This window comes from Diabrotica virgifera, chromosome 1 (genome assembly GCF_917563875.1).
Source record: "Diabrotica virgifera virgifera chromosome 1, PGI_DIABVI_V3a".
Lineage (NCBI taxonomy): Eukaryota > Metazoa > Arthropoda > Insecta > Coleoptera > Chrysomelidae > Diabrotica > Diabrotica virgifera.
Window position 1 is genome coordinate 54,010,226 of NC_065443.1, and position 21,247 is coordinate 54,031,472.

The 21,247-nt window shown below is 32.6% G+C and overlaps 1 protein-coding gene across 1 annotated transcript in view; it reads left to right on the forward strand.

Annotated features, from left to right (window-relative positions):
* The window catches only part of LOC114324969 (myeloid differentiation primary response protein MyD88), a 50,160-nt gene that overhangs the window by 5,277 nt on the left and 23,636 nt on the right, over positions 1 to 21,247 (forward strand). The window contains exons 2-3 of the mRNA XM_028272901.2: positions 2,967 to 3,070; positions 13,261 to 13,460. Of these exons, the coding sequence (XP_028128702.2) occupies positions 2,967 to 3,070; positions 13,261 to 13,460 (304 nt within the window). The remainder of the gene's footprint in view (positions 1 to 2,966; positions 3,071 to 13,260; positions 13,461 to 21,247) is intronic.

A 21,247-nucleotide genomic window follows, 5' to 3' on the forward strand; every position in this document is an offset into this window, starting at 1 on the left:
TGGGGTTCAGTGTCGGAGGCAGAACAATGGTTCCATTGTAATAGGCTGTTTCTCAATACAACCAAAACACAGTCCTTACTTTTTTCAACTAGAAATATTCCTGATGAACTGGACAATGCATCCTGTGCTATATTTCTTGGTGTTTTGCTGGACCCTGGTCTTATATGGGATGCTCATACCACCTCTTTAGTGGCAAAGCTATCATCAAATACATTTTTGCTTCGTGGACTTTCATCCTGTGTTTCCGCTTCCATACTAAAGCAGGCATATTTTTCTTTGTGTCACTCACATATCTCCTATGCTATTCTCGCATGGGGCCATAGTGCAGGAGCGAAGGATGTATTCAGACTGCAGAGAAGGGCCATTCGCATTGTCGCAGGCTTGCCATATAGAGCCGATTGCAGACAAGTTTTTATAGATTGGAAAATATTAACATTACCTTGCCAGTATATATATGATAATCTTATATATGTAAAATGCAATATGCATAAATTCCAGACTCATGAACAGATTCATAATATTAACACACGCTTTAGAGGGAACCTTGCCCCAAAGTTTCGTAGGTTGGAGAGGTGCAGAGATGGCCCATCATGTCTGACTATACACTTCTTTAATAAATTACCCCTAATAATTCGAGAACTGCCCTTAGATACATACAAAATAAAAATCAAAGAACTTCTTTTGGTGGGTGCTTACTATTCTCAGGAGGAATATCTCGGGGCTACCCTGTTGTGATAGTCCTACAGCTCTCTTAAATGTTCTGTGTACTCTTGTGTTTTTATGCTAATATTCTAACTTTGTGTTAAGTATTTAGACTAGGTGATAAAATTTTATAGATTTTACTTATTAAGTGTTAGCTTGCCAATGTATTTCAATGATGCATTTTAACAGACTTTGACTTATGTAAATACTTTGTATATTGACATCAATAAACTGAATTGAATTGAAAAGTGATTTTAACATAATCAATATTGGCGTTATTCTACTAGTTCTTAATATGATGCGCATCCCTCTATTTTGAAGTTTTTGTAACTGACTAATTTTATTAAGACTGAATAAATATACAATCGATGCACAGTAATCAAAGTGTGGCTGTATTATTGTATTATATACAGTTACTTTAGTCTCAGTAGACAGATTTTGAGCTATTCTGGTGAAAAAGTACAATTTTTTTGAAATTTTTTTACTTATATACTCAAAATGTCCATCAAATGACAGCACGTTATCAAGCTGAAAACCTAAATATTTTGCCGTTTTTACAATTTTGATCTCTTCATTGTTAATGTGTAAATTAATCAGATTTAAATTTATTAAACTATACTTATGTTTAGTAGTAAAAATAACAGCTTTGGTTTTATCAATATTTAGTTTTAATTTATTCATGTTGAGGTATTTATTAACTCGATCAAGTGTTCTGTTCATCTTCTCTACAGCATTCTCTAACTTAACATCACTGCATGCTATCAAAGTATCATCAGCAAAAAGATTGATTGTAACCCTTTCAGTGTGGCAGAAAATAATAGGGAGTTGCCCTGAAAGGGTTAAAAAACTATTTTTTACTACAAAAAATTGATACAGGTTCACACTTGTTGTGTGTCGGATTCGTATATTAAATCAGATGTCAGCGTTTCTATTCGCACTTTGAATAGTCGGTTGTCACTTGTCGGTGTCAAGGTCGAACCTGGTGCCACTCTATGCAAGGGAACAGTGAGAATTTATATAATAAAATAAAATGTATGTATAAAAAAATCAGCATTTTTAAAAGTGCCGATAAGATCATGAATATGGTACTTCATACCATAATGTGTATTTGGACGGATGTTCCCAAAACCACAAAGAGATAAACCCAAAACTACATAAAGACATAAATAATAACTTTATGCATGAAGTTTCCTTAATTTTTCTAACTAGCTGGTTTATTTGGTTGAGTTTGTCTGTCTATGGTTTAAGTTTCATGTCAGCTAATATATTTTTATCTTTCACCAATTTTTTTCTTGAATTTTGGAGCTTGTTGAAGGTCCAAAAGATCGCCCCGGATGCCCCTGTAGATCCCATGCACGATATTTTATATTTTTTTATAACAAATATCAAATGGTAAATAGGATAGAAATCCTGTGTTGGACAAAAGACAGTAGTACTATTAGCCGGGGAGGTAGAGTCAAGTTTGGCCTGAGCATTGTAGCACGGCTGGTTTTTTTTTATAGTTAGTTGTTCCAAAGCTTATTAACAACTGATGTGACAGCTGTCCCAAAACCGGTGCTTTTAGGCAAGAAAAGATAAAATATGAAAGTAGATGGAAAAATCTCCGTGATTTACATCCTTAATGGCCTAGTGGTTAGAATACCTGGCTTCTGGCTTTCACCCAAGGCGAGTCGGATTCGATTCCCGGTGTCAGAAATCCTTTTTGTTTTTAAAATTGACATTTTAATTTGAAAAATAATTGTTTTTATAATAGGTACTTTTTTATGTTTTTTGTGTATGTAATAAAAATGTGATATTATAAAGACAATTATTTTTCAAATCAAAATGTCAATTTTAAAAAACAAAAAAGATTTCTGATGCCATGAATCGAACACAATTCGTCTGGGTGAAAGCAAGGAGCCAGGTATTCTAACCACTAGGCCATTATGGATGTTATTCACGAAGATAAATATTTGACATATAAATTGCAGGGTTTTTCCATTTACTTTCATATATTATCTTTTCTTGACTAAAAGCCCCGAAGTAGCTCCAGCTGACAGACATCTTTGTTATCAAATAAGTACTATCTACCAAAATAAATTAATAGAGTCCGTGCTAAAATTACCGTAAAAATTTGACACTACCTCCCAGACTATATACATATCTCACAAGATTGTGGTTTGTGATAATACTTATAGGTAAAAGTAAATATAAACCTAAATGTCATATAGAATAAAAGGAGTTTGATAAATATCATTATTATATCATTGTCTTTTGTTATGTAGATGTCTGACATACCTGTAAAGGTGTTAAGAAAGGAGACAAGAGACTTAATTTCAGCCTTATTGAATCCTAGGAAAGTTATACCTAATGATAAAGGCTTATCGAGGTATGTATACATTTTTTTAGTGTGCTTTTTTTGTTTTCTTTAATTTTGTCAATATAAACCAAATTACATTTTTTTTTTTGTAAGATACTTACCACAGTCTAATGGTAATAATTATTGTAATTAATTGTAATATGCACAATGATTTTCACACTTTTTAATTAAACTAGATCACAGTTAGTATGATACAATTGATCCAAAAGATGGCATAACCCAGACATCCAAAGTGAAAGTTATCCTCCAACACCAAATTGTTCTATATGATCCACATAATGTTCAGAAAAAAGTCACACAATTTTGAGCGTGGGGTTTGGAGGTGGAGGGAAAAATCAGTAAATTCATAGTTTTTACGTATTTTGTCAATATTTCTAAAACAAGCGGTTTAGCATGAGCAACTTTCTATACAAAAATGTTCTACATTAAATTTGAAATAAATAAGGCCCTATGCATAATCCTTCTAAAATGAACAGTTCCAAAGTTACGGAGGTAGTATAGTAAAATTGGTCCAAAGAAACCCTAGCCCAGACATCCAAAGTAAAAGTTTTCCTCCAACACCAAATTGTTCTAAGTATATGGCCCACATATTGTTCAGTAAAAAGTTACACCATTTTAAGCGTCCGGTTTGGGGGGGGGGGGGGAATTTGATTTATTTATTTATTTATTTATTAACGGGATACCACCCAATTTAAAATATACACAAAATATTATAATTATCTAGTGATACAATAAATATAGAGATATAGTAAATATGTATGACAAAAATTGGCGATGCAGCTATATAGAGATGAGGGAGAAGTCAGTAAATTAGTAGTTTTTTTTACGTTTTTCGTCAATATTTCTAAAACTGCTTTAGCGTAAACATGTTCTATACAAAAATGGTCTACATAATATTTAAAACAAAAAAGGTCTGATACATAATTGTTATAAAATCAATGGTTCCAGAGTTACGCAGAGTAAAAAGTGGAGGTTTTCGATACTTTTTATATTTCTTAGGCAATTGATGATGATTTTGGGTGGTGAAGTTAACGTTTCTTCAAGGGCTTATCACTAACATACCATCGGCCACTGAAATAGCAAATTTTATTTACAAAACACAATCCTGTTAAAGAACATTTCTTTCATCAGTAATAATATTATAAATTGCCCAAAAAATATAAGAAGTATCGAAAACCTCCACTTTGCACCCTCCGTAACTCTGGAACTGTTGATTTTATAACAATTATGTATAGGACCTTTTTTGTTTTAAATTTTATGTAGAACATTTTTGTATAGATCATTGTTTACGCTAAAGAATAGTTTTAGAAATATTGACGAAAAACTACTAATTTAACGACTTCTCCCCCATCTCCCCCTCCCCCAAACCGGACGCTCAAAATGGTGTAACTTTTTACTGAACAATATGTGGACCATATAGAACAATTTTGTGTTGGAGGAAAACTTTTACTTTTGATGTTCGGGTTAGGCCTTTTTTGGACCAATTATACTATACTACCTCTGTAACTTTGGAACCGTTCATTTTAGAAGGATTATGCATAGGACATTTTTTATTTCAAATTTAATGTAGAACATTTTTGTATAGAAGGTTGTTCATGCTAAACCGCATAGTTTTAGAAATATTGACTCCAAAACGTAAAAAACTAATTTACCCATTTCTGCCCCCTCTTCCCACCAAACCCGACGCTCAAAATGGTGTGACTTTTTTCTGAACATTATGTGCACCATATAGAACAATTTAGTGTTGGTGGATAACTTTCACTTTGGATGTCTGGGTTTGGGTCTAGTTATACCATACTAAGTCTAAATATCCTGTTTTTGGTGCTTGCAAAGTTTATTAGCCTCAACCTAAACCTGTTATCATTTTTACTCTTTATGTGTAATTTCTCACTTCCTACAGTTCGCTGAAAAAATTGCTTTTTGCCTATTTTTGTGTTAGACCCGTCTAGTTGCCAAGCATAGCTTAGTTATCGCGGAGGAGATAGCAGATCTTTGAATTTTATGGCCCTCGTCGAACAAGGCCCAAGAGACTTCAAATCAGTTGATTTCAGTAAGTACACAAGAGCAACCCAACTAAAGTTGTGGTCTCATTGATCATAGCAGATATTTGAATTTTGTGGCCCTCGGCGAACAAGGCCCAAGAGACTTCAAATCAGTAGATTTCAGTAAGTACACAAGAGCAACCCAACTAAAGTTGTGGTCTCATTGATCGCCGGTTGCTTTTAGTGAGAACACAGCCTTAAGATCTCCAGCAATCATTTTTATGTCATGACATTGGCATCGATCAAATTCTTTATGCAATGTGACAAAGATTTTTTTTGTCGTCTCCCTTTTGTTCCTGACGTAAAATAATTTTTTTTTTCATTGTCTTCCTTTTCTTCTGTAAGTGCGTGTACACTAAGTAAGCTTAGCTTTTTCCTTCAAGACATGTAGATGATAATAACGGGTGATCCAAAATTATTGTCACCATAGGTGGCTCTGAACGACAGAGATAGCTCTATACAGTGCATGTCTATTATATTATAGTATAGTTGATCCAAAAGATGGCATAACCCAGACATCCAAAGTGAAAGTTATCCTTCAACACCAAATTGTTCTATATGGTCCACACAACGTCCAGAAAAAAGTCACACCATTTTGAGCGTCGGGTTTGGGGGGGGGAGAGGGGGAGAAATCGGTAAATTCGTAGTTTTTTAAGTTTTTCGCCAATATTTCTAAAACTATGCGGTTTAGCATAAACAACCCTCTATACAAAATTGTTCTAAATTAAATTTTAAATAAAAAAGACTCAATGCATAACCCTTCTAAAATGAACGGTTCCAAAGTTACGGAGGTACTGAAGGTAGTATAGTATAACTGGTCCAAAAAAGGCCTAACCCAAACATCCAAAGTAAAAGTTTTCCTCCAACACCAAAATGTTCTATATGGTCCACATATTGTTCAGTAAAAAGTTACACCATTTTGAGCGTCCGGTCTGGGAGGGAGATGGGAGAGAATTCGGTAAATTAGTAGTTTTTTTACGTTTTTCGTCAATATTTCTAAAACTATGCTTTAGCGTAAACAATGTTATATACAAAAATGTTCTACATAAAATTTAAAACAAAAAAGGTTCTATACATAATTGTTATAAAATCAACGGTTCCAGAGTTACGGAGGGTGAAAAGTCGAAGTTTTCGATACTTGTTATATTTTTTGGGCCATATTTATGATATATACCAAAAACCCAGACATCCAAAGTGAAAGTTATCCTCCAACACCAAATTGTTCTATACGGTCCACACAACGTCCAGAAAAAAGTCACACCATTTTGAGCGTCGGGTTTGGGGGGGAGAGGGGGGAGAAATCGGTAAGTATAAAAAGTATCGAAAACCTCCACTTTTCACCCTCCGTAACTCTGGAACCGTTGATTTTATAACAATTATGTATATAACCTTTTTTGTTTTAAATTTTATGTAGAACATTCCTTACGCTAAAGCATAGTTTTAGAAATATTGACGAAAAACGTAAAAAAACTACTAATTTACCGAATTCTCCCTCATCCCCCCCCCCCCCCCAAAACCGGACGCTTAAAATGGTGTAACTTTTTACTGAACAATATGTGGACCATATAGAACAATATGGTGTTGAAGGAAAACTTTTACTTTGGATGTCTGGGTTAGGCCTTTTTTTGGACTAATTATACTATACTACCTCCGTAACTTTGGAACCGTTCATTTTAGAAGGGTTATGCATTGGGTCTTTTTTATTTCAAATTTAATGTAGAACAATTTTGTGTAGAGGGTTATAGATAGATATTTATTTATTTATCATAATAGATAATACATAAAGCAAAAACATTGCACTCCACACCTGTACAAATTACATAAGAATTGTCAAGCCAAGGAGCGCTGTATAATTATCATAAAGTATTACAAAAATTAAAAAACATGAGACTAAACAAATAAAGAAATAAGCATTGTCAAATTAAATTAATTAGAAGCATTCAATATATAAATAGAAAAAAGAGAAAACAAAATAAAAATAAAAACACTGGAAGTACAACAAACATTGCCAATTGGTTTCTAGGTCTTAGTTTTAATATAATGGATTAATAATCTTTTAAAGATAGTTGCATTATGGCTATTTTTAATGTGATAAGGTATATTATTGAACTGTACAATTCCTTTATGAAACAAGCTTTTCATTGAACTGGACTTGTTGGTTGTTCTAACATAAAAATTTATTGAATTTGCAGCTCTAGTGCTATGCTCATGAACATTTGCTATCGGGACCAACTGACTGTTCAAATACTCAGGCAATAAATGGTTTACCATCTTAAATAAGAATGTCATAGATTGGACATACATAAAATGTTCAACTTTTAACCAATTTAAAGTTTTCAGCATATCTTGAATTCGAGTATATCGATTGCATCTCAATATTACTCGCATAGCCTTATTTTGGAGAATTTGAAGCCTGTCATAATTAGAACATCCTGTATAAATCAATGAACAACAATATAAAAAGTGAGGTAATATTAACGAATTATAAATTGTTAATTTAGTTTGAAATGTCAAAAATGGTGATACTCTTCGAAAAAAACCTATTTTTTCCCTATCTTTCTGCAAATGTAATCAACATGTTTACTAAAAGTTAGTTCCCTATCCAATATGAATCCCAAATACTTTATTTCCTGAACCATTTCAATTTTTTCATTATTTAATTTAATGTGAACATCCAAACTTAAGAATTTCCCGAAAAGAGTATTATTACGAATAAACATGTATTTGGATTTTAACTCATTGACTTTCAATTTGTTTAACTTAAATCTTTCAGTTAATAAATGCAATTCACGATTCATCGTGTCCACTACATCAACAAAATCTTCCCCATAAAAATATATTAATGTGTCATCAGCAAAAAGATGAATTTTACATTTGCTTAATACGTTTCCCAAATCATTAATGTATAATATGAAAAGTAGAGGTCCAAGTACACTGCCTTGCGGCACACCAATATCATTTAACTGTGGATTTGACATTTCACTATTTAATTTAGTCCTTTGGTACCTATTTGACAGATAATTTTCCAGCCAATTAAAAACTGTCCCGTTAAAACCATATTTCTTTAATTTCAAAAGAAGTATATGACGATCTAATGTTTCAAATGCTCTTTTGAGATCTATAAAAACTGCGCATATACCGACCCCTGTCGTATCTAAAATACTTTTCATATCTGAGACAACTAACTGTAATGCGGTCTCACATGAATGAGAATTTCTAAATCCAGACTGGTAATTATACAGGATATTATTTGAAGTAATAAATTTAATCAGCTGATTGTACAACACAATTTCTAAAACTTTTTCACAAAATGGGAGCATATTTATTGGACGTAATTGATCAAGTTTATTAGTATTAGGAACTTTTGGAACAGGAACTATAGTTGATATTTTAAATTGCTTGGGCACCAGGCCCTTCTCTAAACTCATATTAATTAAATTTAATAAAGGATAACCTAGCACATGAAATAGATTTTTGATAATATCAAGACCTACTTCATCCGTACTATTTTTTTTATATTGAAATTTGATTATATCATATAGTTGGTTTAGTGATATGCTCTCAAAAGTTTCAAAATTTACATCAGATGAAACAACTGTCTGCAAATTTAAATTAATATCACTATTTTGGTCAAAACTTACAATAATATCTTTAATACTATCAACATAATATTGATTTAATGTGTTTGCCAAATTTACACTATATTTTACACCTTCATGTTCAAGACTTTGAAATTTTGATATAGTTTTATTAGTTCCTACTAACTGTTTGAGATGTTTCCACATTTGTTTAGAATTACCCCTATTCCTATCAATATTTGACTCATAAAATCTAATTTTAACTTGTTTTAAAATTCTAACACAGTTATTTCTTTCAATTTTATAGTTATTCCAATCTACGCAATCGTTTGCAAACAAAAATCTTTTATAAGCAAGATTTTTTTTCTTAACTGCCAATTTACAAGTGTTGTCAAACCATTTATTACCAAAGTTCTTAACTTCCACAGTTTTAACTGGTGACACTCTATTCAAAACATCTACGATATTACCGATGAAAGTATCAGTAACTTCATCGATGTTTACCGAAGAATATGCCCAATCTTTTTCAATCAACATGTTTACCATATTATCATATATTATTTTAGAACGAATTTGTTTTGTTTCAATGACTTCACTTTTAGTTACTTTATTATTGAGCACATGGACAATACAGTGATCAGATATTATGTAATTTTTTTCTACATGAGCAGTTAACGTATAGTCATTACTTATGACAAGATCAATCATAGATTTTGAATCTTTAGAAATTCTTGTATATTCATTTACAAGTTGCTGCATTCCATTATTTTCTATATATTCTTTCAATTTACTTTTACCCTGACAATTTTTATCATAATGTATGTTGAAATCTCCAGCAATGACTATACTACAACTACTATGTGATTCATAATAATCATCCATCCACTTGAAAAATACATCAATGAATTCACTTATACTACCACTTGGCGATCTATAAATACCCACTATTCCATAATATGATCCATTAATTACAACATCCAAAGACAAAACCCACAAACTCTTGTCAATAATAAATGTTTTGATATTATTGACTTTTATGTATTCTTTCGTATAAATTAGAACTCCTGTATGACGACTACTAGAATCACAACGCGCCATTTCATATTCAGGGATCTGTAGCTCAGAATCTGAAAAATCGCTAGTGATATAAGTTTTCGTTAAACATAAAATGTGTGGGTCATATACCTGAACATAAAGTTTGATTTCATCGCAATGTTTATAGTAACTTTCAGCATTAATACAAGAAAGAAGATTATCTGTACACTTTTTATTTGTGCATGTAATATTTGAAGGCGTCTTTGATGGCTAGATATTATACCCTATTCTTTCTTTGGCTTTTAATAACTGTCTTTGATAACTACTACAATTTCTATCAAATACATTATGATTATAATTAACATGTTTAAGTTTAAGAATTTCATTTGCATATTTATCGTTAGTAATTCTGCACTCATCTTTTTTGTGTTGACCTCCACATAATGGACAAACATCCTGTGAAGTACATTTATCTGCGAAATGTCCAAATTCCCAGCACCGAAAACAACGAATAATATTTACGTGTTCAAAAAATCTGTAGCTATTCCATCCTATATGTATTTTTTCCTTTTCATTAATTAGATAATTAAATATATCTGCTGAAATTTCCACTATTACATTAAGGGCCGGTTGTTCGAACGCTAATCAACAATGATCATTATTAAATATTTAATTACTGTCACCAAAACTGTCAATGTCAACTTTGTTTGGGTTGCTGAAAACATAATTAATTACAATTATGAGATTTATTATTAATTATGTTAATAATTATTGTTATATTAATTGATTATAGACTCCACAGACTTTTTAACAACCCAAACAAAGTTGACATTGACAGTAATTAATTATTTGATAATGATCATTGTTGATTAGCGTTCGAACAACCGGCCCTAAGTGCATTACGGTTATTAGTTTTCGATTTATATTTACGTAATATTTTAATGTAAGTTTCTATACCGTCAGTCAAATTTTGTTTTTTAAAACTATCAACAAAGCTGTCAATATCTTCAATGTCTTTTTCGTGGACATTTATGATCTTGATCTTAGGTTTAGATATACTTGCCATTTTTATCTCCTAATCTGCTCCAAGAACTTTTTCAGCATTAATTTTGAAATTATCCAAAGACTCCTTATTATTACAATGAATTGCAATCGACCCTTTAGCACAAGATTTAACATTTTCAACCGAGACATTTATATCAACTGGACTAAATTTTTGTGCTAATACAGTTTTTGTTAAACAATTTTGATTTTGATTTTTTGGTTTTATAATAAGTGGTTCGGTTTTTTTCGTTTTTACAACATCGCTCCATTGACGCTGACTGTTTGTTAGTGTACCATTATTTTCAATAAGATCAATTAACTTACAAGTTTTTTCCAATACTTCTTTTGTTTTCTTTTCATTAAGTTGATATTCAGACTCGTTTTTGTTAAGTCTATTTTCAGCTATCGTAAAACAATTGCCACAAAACCACTTTAAATTAACACAATCTTGTTTAATTTTTACCACTTGATCTTTCACTTTAGCACAATGCAAATGATATGGTTTAATACACAAATCGCAAACGATATACTTATTATTTACAATAAAATTATCAGCACATTGGACACACGTTTGTATGCCCGGCGCCATCTTTGACTACTTGTTGTTCATGCTAAACCGCTTAGTTTGAGAAATATTGACGAAAAACGTAAAAAACTACGAATTTGCTGATTTCTCCCCCCTCTCCCCCCCAAACCCGACGCTCAAAATGGTGTGACTTTTTTTGAACATTATGTGGACCATATAGAATCATTTGGTGTTGGAGGATAACTTTCACTTTGGATGTCTGGGTTTGGGTCTAACTATACCATACTATTATTGATTCAGATATACTTTCCAGTTTACGTCAACTTTGACAGATAATTGTCAGTGTACGTACGTCAACTTAAAAAGCACTATAATTGAACATAAAAAGTAGCAGAGGAAGCAAAATTTTAACTTTATACGAATTAAAAGGTCTTGAGATTGGGTATTTTTTCAACGTGTTTTCAATCTATATTCTTTGTTTGGAAAAGTGATCATAACAACACTGAATATAGCCGCAGTTGGCCGTGACGTCACACTCCGGCGGTCTTTCAGATTAAAACAAGACATACGTAATTTTTTGCACGGCTAGCTTTGATCCCAATAATTGTGGATCGCTCGTTATATTATTAGTGTTGGAAAATTCTCGAGAATGAAAAATCAGAGAATATTCTCGATAATATTCTCGATATGGAGAATTTTCTGAAAATGAACCCTACGACGCACTTAGGGATATTGTTGAAGATGAAATAGGGTATTAAAAATCATGAAATTATATACAAAATTATGAGACTAAACAACAGTGTTCTTTATATATAAACAAAATACAAAAACAACAAAGGACACAAAATTGATTTGATAAAAAAATGAAAGTTTCTTCTTAACAACAAATAACGCAAGTAATGGATGTGGAGATTTAATCAGAAAAACATGAGGTCTCAGGTTCAGAATATATTTATATCATTAGCTCATCCTGGTCATCTACATTCTGCATTTCAATGTATTGATGATGAGTTGTGCGAATTTATTTTTCACGAGTCGTCAGCTCAGTCATGGATTGGTATACGTCTGAAGGGGCATTTAGACGGGCTAGTTTTTGAAGCAATATGTTGCCGAAAATATATATTTGGCTGAGCCATGTGGCCGAAATTTTACTGGTATTTGAACACTATTGCAGTGCCTGATGCGTTTCCGATAAAGTCGAACTGCTGTGGAAAATTTTGCATGTAGCTCTGCATTTCCCCTTTATTTCCTGTACTCTGTTGAAATTTAATTTGGTTTTGTCAAAGCATACAAAGAAAAGATGAATAAGTGGTCAAATGAAATCACAATAAGGTTTATTAATGCAGTACATTTACGTCCAGAGTTGTGGAGCTTGGCATACTTCTCGAGAATATTCTCTTGAGAATATTCATCACTATCTATTATGTTGTATCTCATATGGCTTCGTTCTTCTTCTGGCTCCGGCTCTTCATCTTCTGGCTTCGTTCTTCTAGCTAAGTTTAATTTAATTTCTTAGGTTCATATTTGACACTACGCTGGGTATTGCTATTGCTTATCATTTGCTTTGCATGGGAAGTTGCTAAACAATGAGGAGTCCTATCTCTTTGATGCTAAAATGTGATCAATATAGTTAAAGTCCATCTCGTTTGGAAGTTTCCATCTGAATCTGTATATGAGGAAAATATGTTCCAGTAATGATTATATTTTGAGCTTGAGCTAATTTATATAAATAATTATAACAAACACTGGGAGTTTGATGGGAAATAAGCCACAATTTTACTAAAAAAATGATTTTATTTACGTTTAGACTAGGTTCTCAACCGTTCTCAAAAACTAGTTAATTACAAAAATGCCACAAGAAAATAGCTTCAGAACAACTTATAACTATAATCTATAAAACCTCCAAAGTTTTCGACTTACTTCAATCTATTGTTTCATTATAGTCGAACATTAATTTTTTAATATTTTTTTAAGAGATTGGCATGGTCTTGCAGAATTATGTGGAATAAGTGGAGAAATAATACCACATATTAAAGACAGTAACGATGCAGCTTTGAAGGTTTTGGACATATGGTCTGAAAAAAATAGAGAAGAAAGCACCACTGCCAAGTTGTTGTCTTTTTTGGAACAACTAGACAGATTTGATGTTGTAGAAGATGTTACACCTCTAATTGGTAAGAGTTTATTTTTTCCAGTGTATTTTTATTTCACTTTCAATGTTTCCTATAAAGTGTCCCAAATTTTACGCAAGATATGAATTGAATAGAAAACATTGCTTTATTCTTTAGATTATGATTTTGTTATTGAATTATAGTGGTAGAGGAGTCCAAGCGGGAATTTTTTCAGTTACTCGAGCGCGTCAGATTATCACATAGGGAGAAACCTTGTACCCTGTAAATGTACCCCTACCATATATTGGATCTTAATACAAGGGAGTTCGTTAAGGGGGGTCCGAGAAAAAAATTCTATCCTTAGAAAAACTCGAAATCGTCAGATTAAGATGAGGTAAGTTAAGTACATGCAGAACAGTGTATATTTAAAAAATCTGACGGTTTGAGCGGGGCCTAAGGAAATGGGTGAGTCACAAAGTTTCACAAGAAAAAAGCGAATATTTCGAGAAATAAATGTCAGATCGAAAAACTAAGAAATACGGTTTCAATATTTTTCAAAAATCTATTGAATGATACCAAACACGATCCCCCAAGGAGATGGGTGGGGGGTCAATTTAAAATTTTAAATAGGAACTCCGCGTTATTTCGCGAAATGAACATCAGATCGAGTGACACCAAACACGACCTCCCACGGAGGTGGGCAGTAAGGAATCCAGATTTGGATTCCTGTCGTGAAAATAAGAAACTTTTATTCGAGACATTTTTTCGAATTATAGGTAGATGGCGCTATAATCTAAAAAAACGATTGTTGGAAATGGAAAATTAAATTAAAAAATAGAAAGTCCCCACTTAAATGGAAAACTTTACTTAACTTTTTTTGGTTTTAGGACCTAATCTTCACAGCCCTATAGGTCCCCATAACGCTCTAGTGACTGCAAATTTAGCATACTTTCCTTCCCTACTATAGGGTCATGTAGTAAATAGCACATCAGGCAAATGGATGTCTCGGCTTTGCTGGCACATATGCACTCTTTTGTCTAAATTTTACATGTTTTTGTATTAATGTGGCTGCCTTTCGTTGATGGAGCTTTGAATTTCCTCCTTCAATGCATCGATGGTTGTAGGCTTGTTGCCATAAACCGTTGACTTCAAATAACTCCATAAAAATGACAAATCCAATCACACGATCAATAGTGCCAATTCTGATAACCGAAACAAGAAAGTACATGACCAGAAAATGTCGCTTGTAGTAATTCAATTGTTTCACGGGTTTGGTATGTGGTTCCGTCTTTTTGAGACCACATGTCGTCTACATCCATATCATCCAATTATTTAGGCAGTTATCATTCAGAACTCTGCTTTAAGATAACTTTAGGCAGTTATCATACTGCGATATCGAGCGTCAGTAATGGTCACTGTTTGAACAGCGTCATTTTCGAAGAGGTATGGTCCAATGAAGCCTCCAACCCAAATTTCGCACCAAACAGACACATTGAGGATATTTTTTTTTCGTCCAAATGCGGCAATGTTGAATATTAACAGAACCATCAAGGTGAAAATGGGCTTCATCGCTTAGGATGATTTTGCTCGAATAATCAACACCCACTATTTTTAATAATCCATTCAACGAACTCTCTTCATTGTAAATCAAAAATGAATAACCATTTTCAATTTCGTTGCAACACGAAACTACAGCCGCATCATTATTCCAGTTTAATCAGAGAGTGCAGCAAGCACCTCTACCGGTTTCGAAACTTATTAGTCTCTCATCAGGAGGCACTTATACTGCTATCAAAACTGCTAACTAACTGCTATCAAAAACTAAGTTTTCAATCTAATAGCACATAAAACAACATCCAAAAATGTTATTCTACATCCTACCAGACTGAAAACAATGGGAACCTTCTCTGGTAACACCTCCGAGGCTTCTTCAATTTTCAAGCCATAACGGATGCTGAGACTAAGGAAGATGAGGGAATTTTACAATTTATAATTCACGTCCCCTCTGCTCAGCGCGGTAAAGTTGCAACGAGAATGGTTCCCTTCGTACTCCAACCAGAGTAAACATGTAAATCAAAAATGAATAACCGTTTTCAATTTCGTTGCAAAACGAAAATACAGCCGCATCATATTCTAGTCCAATCAGAGTGCAGCAAGCACCTCTACCGGTTTCGAAACTTATTAGTCTCTCATCAGGAGGCACATATCGCACCTAGGCAACAACACTGTCATAAGTCGAAATTCAGTGTTTTTTATGTTTGGTGCATTAAATGGGTATTTTGTTAAACTTTCGTCTGCATCACTGTCAAAAAGATATTTTGTGTTATAAGCGCTAGATGGCGACTTATGTCTGTTATAGCAATAACTATTTTTGTACAACTCTATTCAGCAACACTGTAACAACTCACTTATGACAGTGTTGCAGATATATTTAGATACATTTTTTTTTAAATTAGGTGCGCTATAATGAGTGACAACACTGTCACATTATTCTGAGAACCACGTTTGTGGTGTGATTTCAGTTAGTTATAAACGTGTTTTTTTGTGCATTTTTCGTTGAAAATGACTGATCGTTCAAAATATATATTAAAACTTGCTACTACAAAAGCTGTTTATTTTAAAAGTAGACAAGGAGGAATATCTGGGCAACAAATTCATACAAAATTACAGAAATGAACTTTACAGATTTTTTTGATGTAAAACAATGGCAGGAGAAAATGGGAAAGAATTTTGTTTTAAATTCTGACGGAGAAAAAGTTTTGTGGTCCGATATTGCAACATTACAAGTACCTACTTAGAGATGAACTGTTTACCGTTTATTATAAAACTTCTTACAGTGATAGCAACTTCAAAATAAAATTTTAATTCGGAAAACAAACAGTAGAAATTCCATTGGCTTAACTCCTGATAATATTGAATTAAAACAGCTCTATAACGCACCACTGAAACTTCTCCAAAATAAAATAGATGCCTTGAACTTTTTATCCAACAAAAATCACATCATTTTAAAATAATATGTATCATAATTTTTATCGATCTTAGGATGCAAAATAGACCCTCCTCTAAGATCCTCCTCCAATCATCAAAGAAAGGCGTCAAAAACCAGTAGTTACTTTAAAATTAATGTTAAAAATCTAAATAGGTACATGTTTCTAACGAGTATTTTGTAATAGGCAATAAGCGGATATATTTTATGTTCTTATGTAATTACGTTTGTGTTGTATTCTTTAAATAAATGTACAGTGGAACCCCGATAAGTCGACCCCGATAACTCGGAAGTCCGGCTAACCCAGACCGATTTTCATCAGACAAAACAAAAATTTTTTCATTTCAACTGAGTTTTTTACCAAGAAATAAACAGTACTCTATACAACTGTATGTAATTTAGATGTACTGTGCATATGGATTTCATGTTTTGGCATTTATAATGGAGTTTATCTCTAAGTATACCGTATTTTAATCATTTTTACCATATTCTCCGGCTAACCCGGATTTTCGATAACCCGGATCGGCCGCTGTCCCGATTAATCCGACTTATCGAGGTTCCACTGTATTAAAAAATCTTAAAAATCATTATAACCTATCATAATTTTCACGTTGAACCTCAATTTCTGTGCAATTTCCAACCACTATGATCAGCAACAGTGGCACATTGTTATAATCCATCTTTGGGTTTTCAGCAACACAGACACATTTGTTAATAATTAATAAGTTAGTTTCAAATTTCTACAATAAAGAGTACTAATTGATAAAATAACCTAAATTAATCTTATTGAAGAAAAAATAACAAAATTATTGTTCAATTTATAGAAATAATCGAATGTTATATAGTAAGGATGATCTTCACACCGGATTTACTCAAAATGGCTATTTTTGACTTATGACAGTGTTGTTGCCGAGGTGCGATATGCTGCTCTATCTGACCCATCTAGGACAAACCCCGCCGTGCAGTCACGGATTGCAACGAACGAAATGGCAGGGATGCCCTAGCGGCAACTGCTATCAAAAAACTAAGTTTTCAATCTAATAGCACATAAAACAACATCCAAAAATGTTATTCTACATCCTACCAGACTGAAAACAATGGGAACCTTATCTGGTAACACCTCCGAGGCTTCTACAATTTGCAGGCCATAACGGATGATGAGACTAAGGAAGATGAGGGAATTTTACAATTTATAATTCACGTCCCATCTGCTCAGCGCGGTAAAGTTCCAACGAGAATGGTTCCCTTCGTACTCCAACTGGAGTAAACATGTAAATCAAAAATGAATAACCATTTTCAATTTCGTTGCAACACGAAACTACAGCCGCATCATTATTCCAGTTCAATCTCTTCATTGTGTATAAAATTCTGCGAGTTATTGTAATATGGCCCTTGCAGGAACAGTGTGACAAATGAATGGAGGAGCGGATACAACAATGAATTAGAAACTCTCTTCGGGCAGGGAAACATCGTGAGATACATAAAAGCCAATAGACTAAGATGGGCAGCCCGTGGTATGGGGTGATGACGACAAACTGATTAGCATTGTGTTTTGGGAAAGACCAGACGGTAGAAGATCTGCAGGACGGCCTAGAAAAACGTGGAAAGATGCAGTCAGAGAAGACCTGGAGAAGAATGAAGTGAGACCATGGTAAATAGTAGCACAGGATCGGAACCAATGGAAGACAATTAGACCAGGGCGCATCTGTAAAAATATTAGTACATTTGGATGTTGAGAGGTGACTCATATTTTTTTGCAGAAATTTCTTGAAAATAACTCATATATTTGAGTTATCCTCCCACTCAAAAAGGTCCGGAACATTGTTTAAATAATCAAAATATTCTCGACTTTGTTGTATGGAATGTAAAGCTGGGCACTAAAACTAGACAATATAAAGAAGTTAGAAGCATTTGAGATGTGTTATAGAAGGATTTTGAAAATACCATGGATACAATGAGTTATAAATACAGAAGTGTTAAAAAGGCTACAAATGGCTTGCGAGCTTATGAAGAACATCAAAACACGAAAGCTGGAATATTTAGACCACATACGCACATAGACCACTCACCGGAGGTGCAAAGTATGAGATATTAATGTCTGGTTGCACCAACAAATCTTAAGCTACAGCTTAGCTAAGCTCAACTTATAGATAGGGCTGCCTGAAGTATCTCTTACGTTCCACCATATTTTTCGATTCTTATCGATCCAATCCACGTGGCAATCCATTGTGACAAGCTGAAAATTGATCCAAAACTCAATGGTGCAACGCGTATATTTCGAAAGTTGAGCTTAAGGTGCATCTTAAGCTTAAAATCTGTTTTTGCAACCAGGCATAAGTCTCATAATGCTGGGCAAAAATAAGGGTAAAAGATCCATAGGTAGAAGAAGAATTTTGTGGCCGACAAGCCTAAGATAGTGGTATAGTTGCAGCTCAGTAGATCTTTTCAGAGCAGCCGCCAATAAGGCATGGATAGCTGTGATGATAGCCAACCTCCGATAGGAGAAATAACTACAAGAAGAAGAACGGTGTAGAGAACTTCTTGAAAGTTGCAACTTTTGTCTATGACAGTGAAATGCTGGTCATAAACTTTCACCAATATTCTCAAGCACTGTTTCGATATCGACATTTGAGCAGCTTGTTTTTGGACTACCAGTTCGTTTAGCATCACCAATTACTCCAGTCTCCTTGAATTTTTCCATTACTCTCCTCACAGTGGACGAAGTTAAATCAATATTCCGACCATATTTTGTACGAAATTTTTGGACTGTGGCTGCCAAACAGGGTCGGCAAAAACACCAGGTTTTTTTTTTAAACCAAAAAAAACAGGTTTTTTTAAACCAAAAAAACAGGTTTTTTTAAACCAAAAAAACAGGTTTTTTGGTTTAAACCAGGTTTATTTGATACATAGTATAATAAGTCTAAATATTTTAAAAATAAATAAATTATTTTATAAAATAATAGTAATCAACAATGAAAAAAAAAATGATTAAGACAACTTTTATTTTTATTTACGCACACAAAAAAATAAAAAAATATGAAAAAAAAATTTTTAAGAAACGCTTTTCTTTAGTTACGAATGACTAAAATTAAAAATAATATAAAAAAAATCAACTAAAAATCAAAAAAATAAAGAAAATTGAAAAAATGTGAAACATTCGTCAAAGAAAAGCGTGGCGCGTCTTCATCGAATAAACTGTTTTCGCCCCACGCTTTTCTTTAACGAATGTGTTAGATTTTTCTATTTTTTTTATTTTTAGTTGATTTTTTTTATATTATTTTTAATTTTAGTCATTCGTAACTAAAGAAAAGCGTTTCTTAAAAATTTTTTTTCATATTTTTTTATTTTTTACTTTTTAGTCTTACACTTTTCAAACATTAAAAATATCGTCATGTTTCTTAAAATATGTATAAAACATATGATGTACTAACATGAAAAGTAGTCGGAATCGGCAAAAAATTTGAAACTTTATCGTTTATTTATGAAGCATAACGTAAACAATTAACCTAAAAAGTGAAATTATGTATAGTTCGTATCATTAGCTACAACACGTAAAAGTTTCAAGTTTTTACATTGTAAAAAACAAGAGAATTTAAGCATATTCCATTAAGGCTATGGGTACATACATAATTCGCAAATATTTTACGTGTATCCCTACTTTTTCTGTCTTTACACGGCAAATTACGTGTAGTAAAATTCACACTGGTATGGATATGTAAACATTACTAGAATGTCATTCTACTTGAAAATGTCATCATTAATTTAAAGAGATGGGTTTTGAATGTTCTTGGATAACTGTTATTTTTATAATTGCAAATTATTAATTCAGTTAATAAATGTGATAATTTTTTCACTAACTCTTTATTCAGTGATTGTAATAATTTATTTGTACAACAAAGACTAATACTCAATCGAGAAAAGATGAAAAGTGTTAAAGTGATTTTTTAATAATATATTGTTATGGAACGCTTACAATTTTGAACATCTTTAACAACAAAATACTTGGATCACAGAATATATTATCCTGATGTATTCTCTGCTTGGATCTTCCACAAATAATACACAATAAATAACTTTTTATTAAGTTCACTTTCTAAATCAATTATTTATCAAATACACTATATATCAATAATATTTAATCAATAACTCAACATAATCCCGATGCAATGTCAAATATTTAAAATTGTCACTGATTGTCAGTGTCTGACTGACAATATATGCTGACAATATTATATTCCGCCTGAGTGCGTTGTAAGACAAAGATAGATTTGGAAAATATTACCACAACATTGTGTACATTTTTTTCGAATCCTGAAAAAACCAATAAATATTTTTGAAAAATTTAAACGCAGAATGAAAGACTAAATTATTACCGAGGGCCGAAAGTCCCTTAGAATAAATAAAAAGTTTATGTTGAATGATATATTTGAAATTAAAAATCGCACTAAATTTTCTCTTAGTTTTTCACCCCTGTAACTTATTAAAATAAACATTATAGAAGTTCTCAGGGACTTTCGGCCCTCGCTAATAACGCAATCTTTCATTCTGCGTTTAATTTTTTTAAAAATACTTATTAGTTTTCTCAGGATTCGAAAAAAAATGAATCCCATTTGAATAGCATTGCAGCCGAAAATACGTACCGATCCTCTTAAAATCGTTTTTTTATTTAAACAATTAATAAACATAAAAAAATGTATTGATTATTCGTGCATTGTTCCCGCGAATGCATATGTCTGCAAATTTTTATTCATTCGCATTGGAGAAAAGGCACTCAAATTAACGTCTAAAGATTTGACGCAAACTATTGAACTAAATAAAAGCGTTTAATTAATATAACAAAAAAAACATCTTCAAACGTAATAAT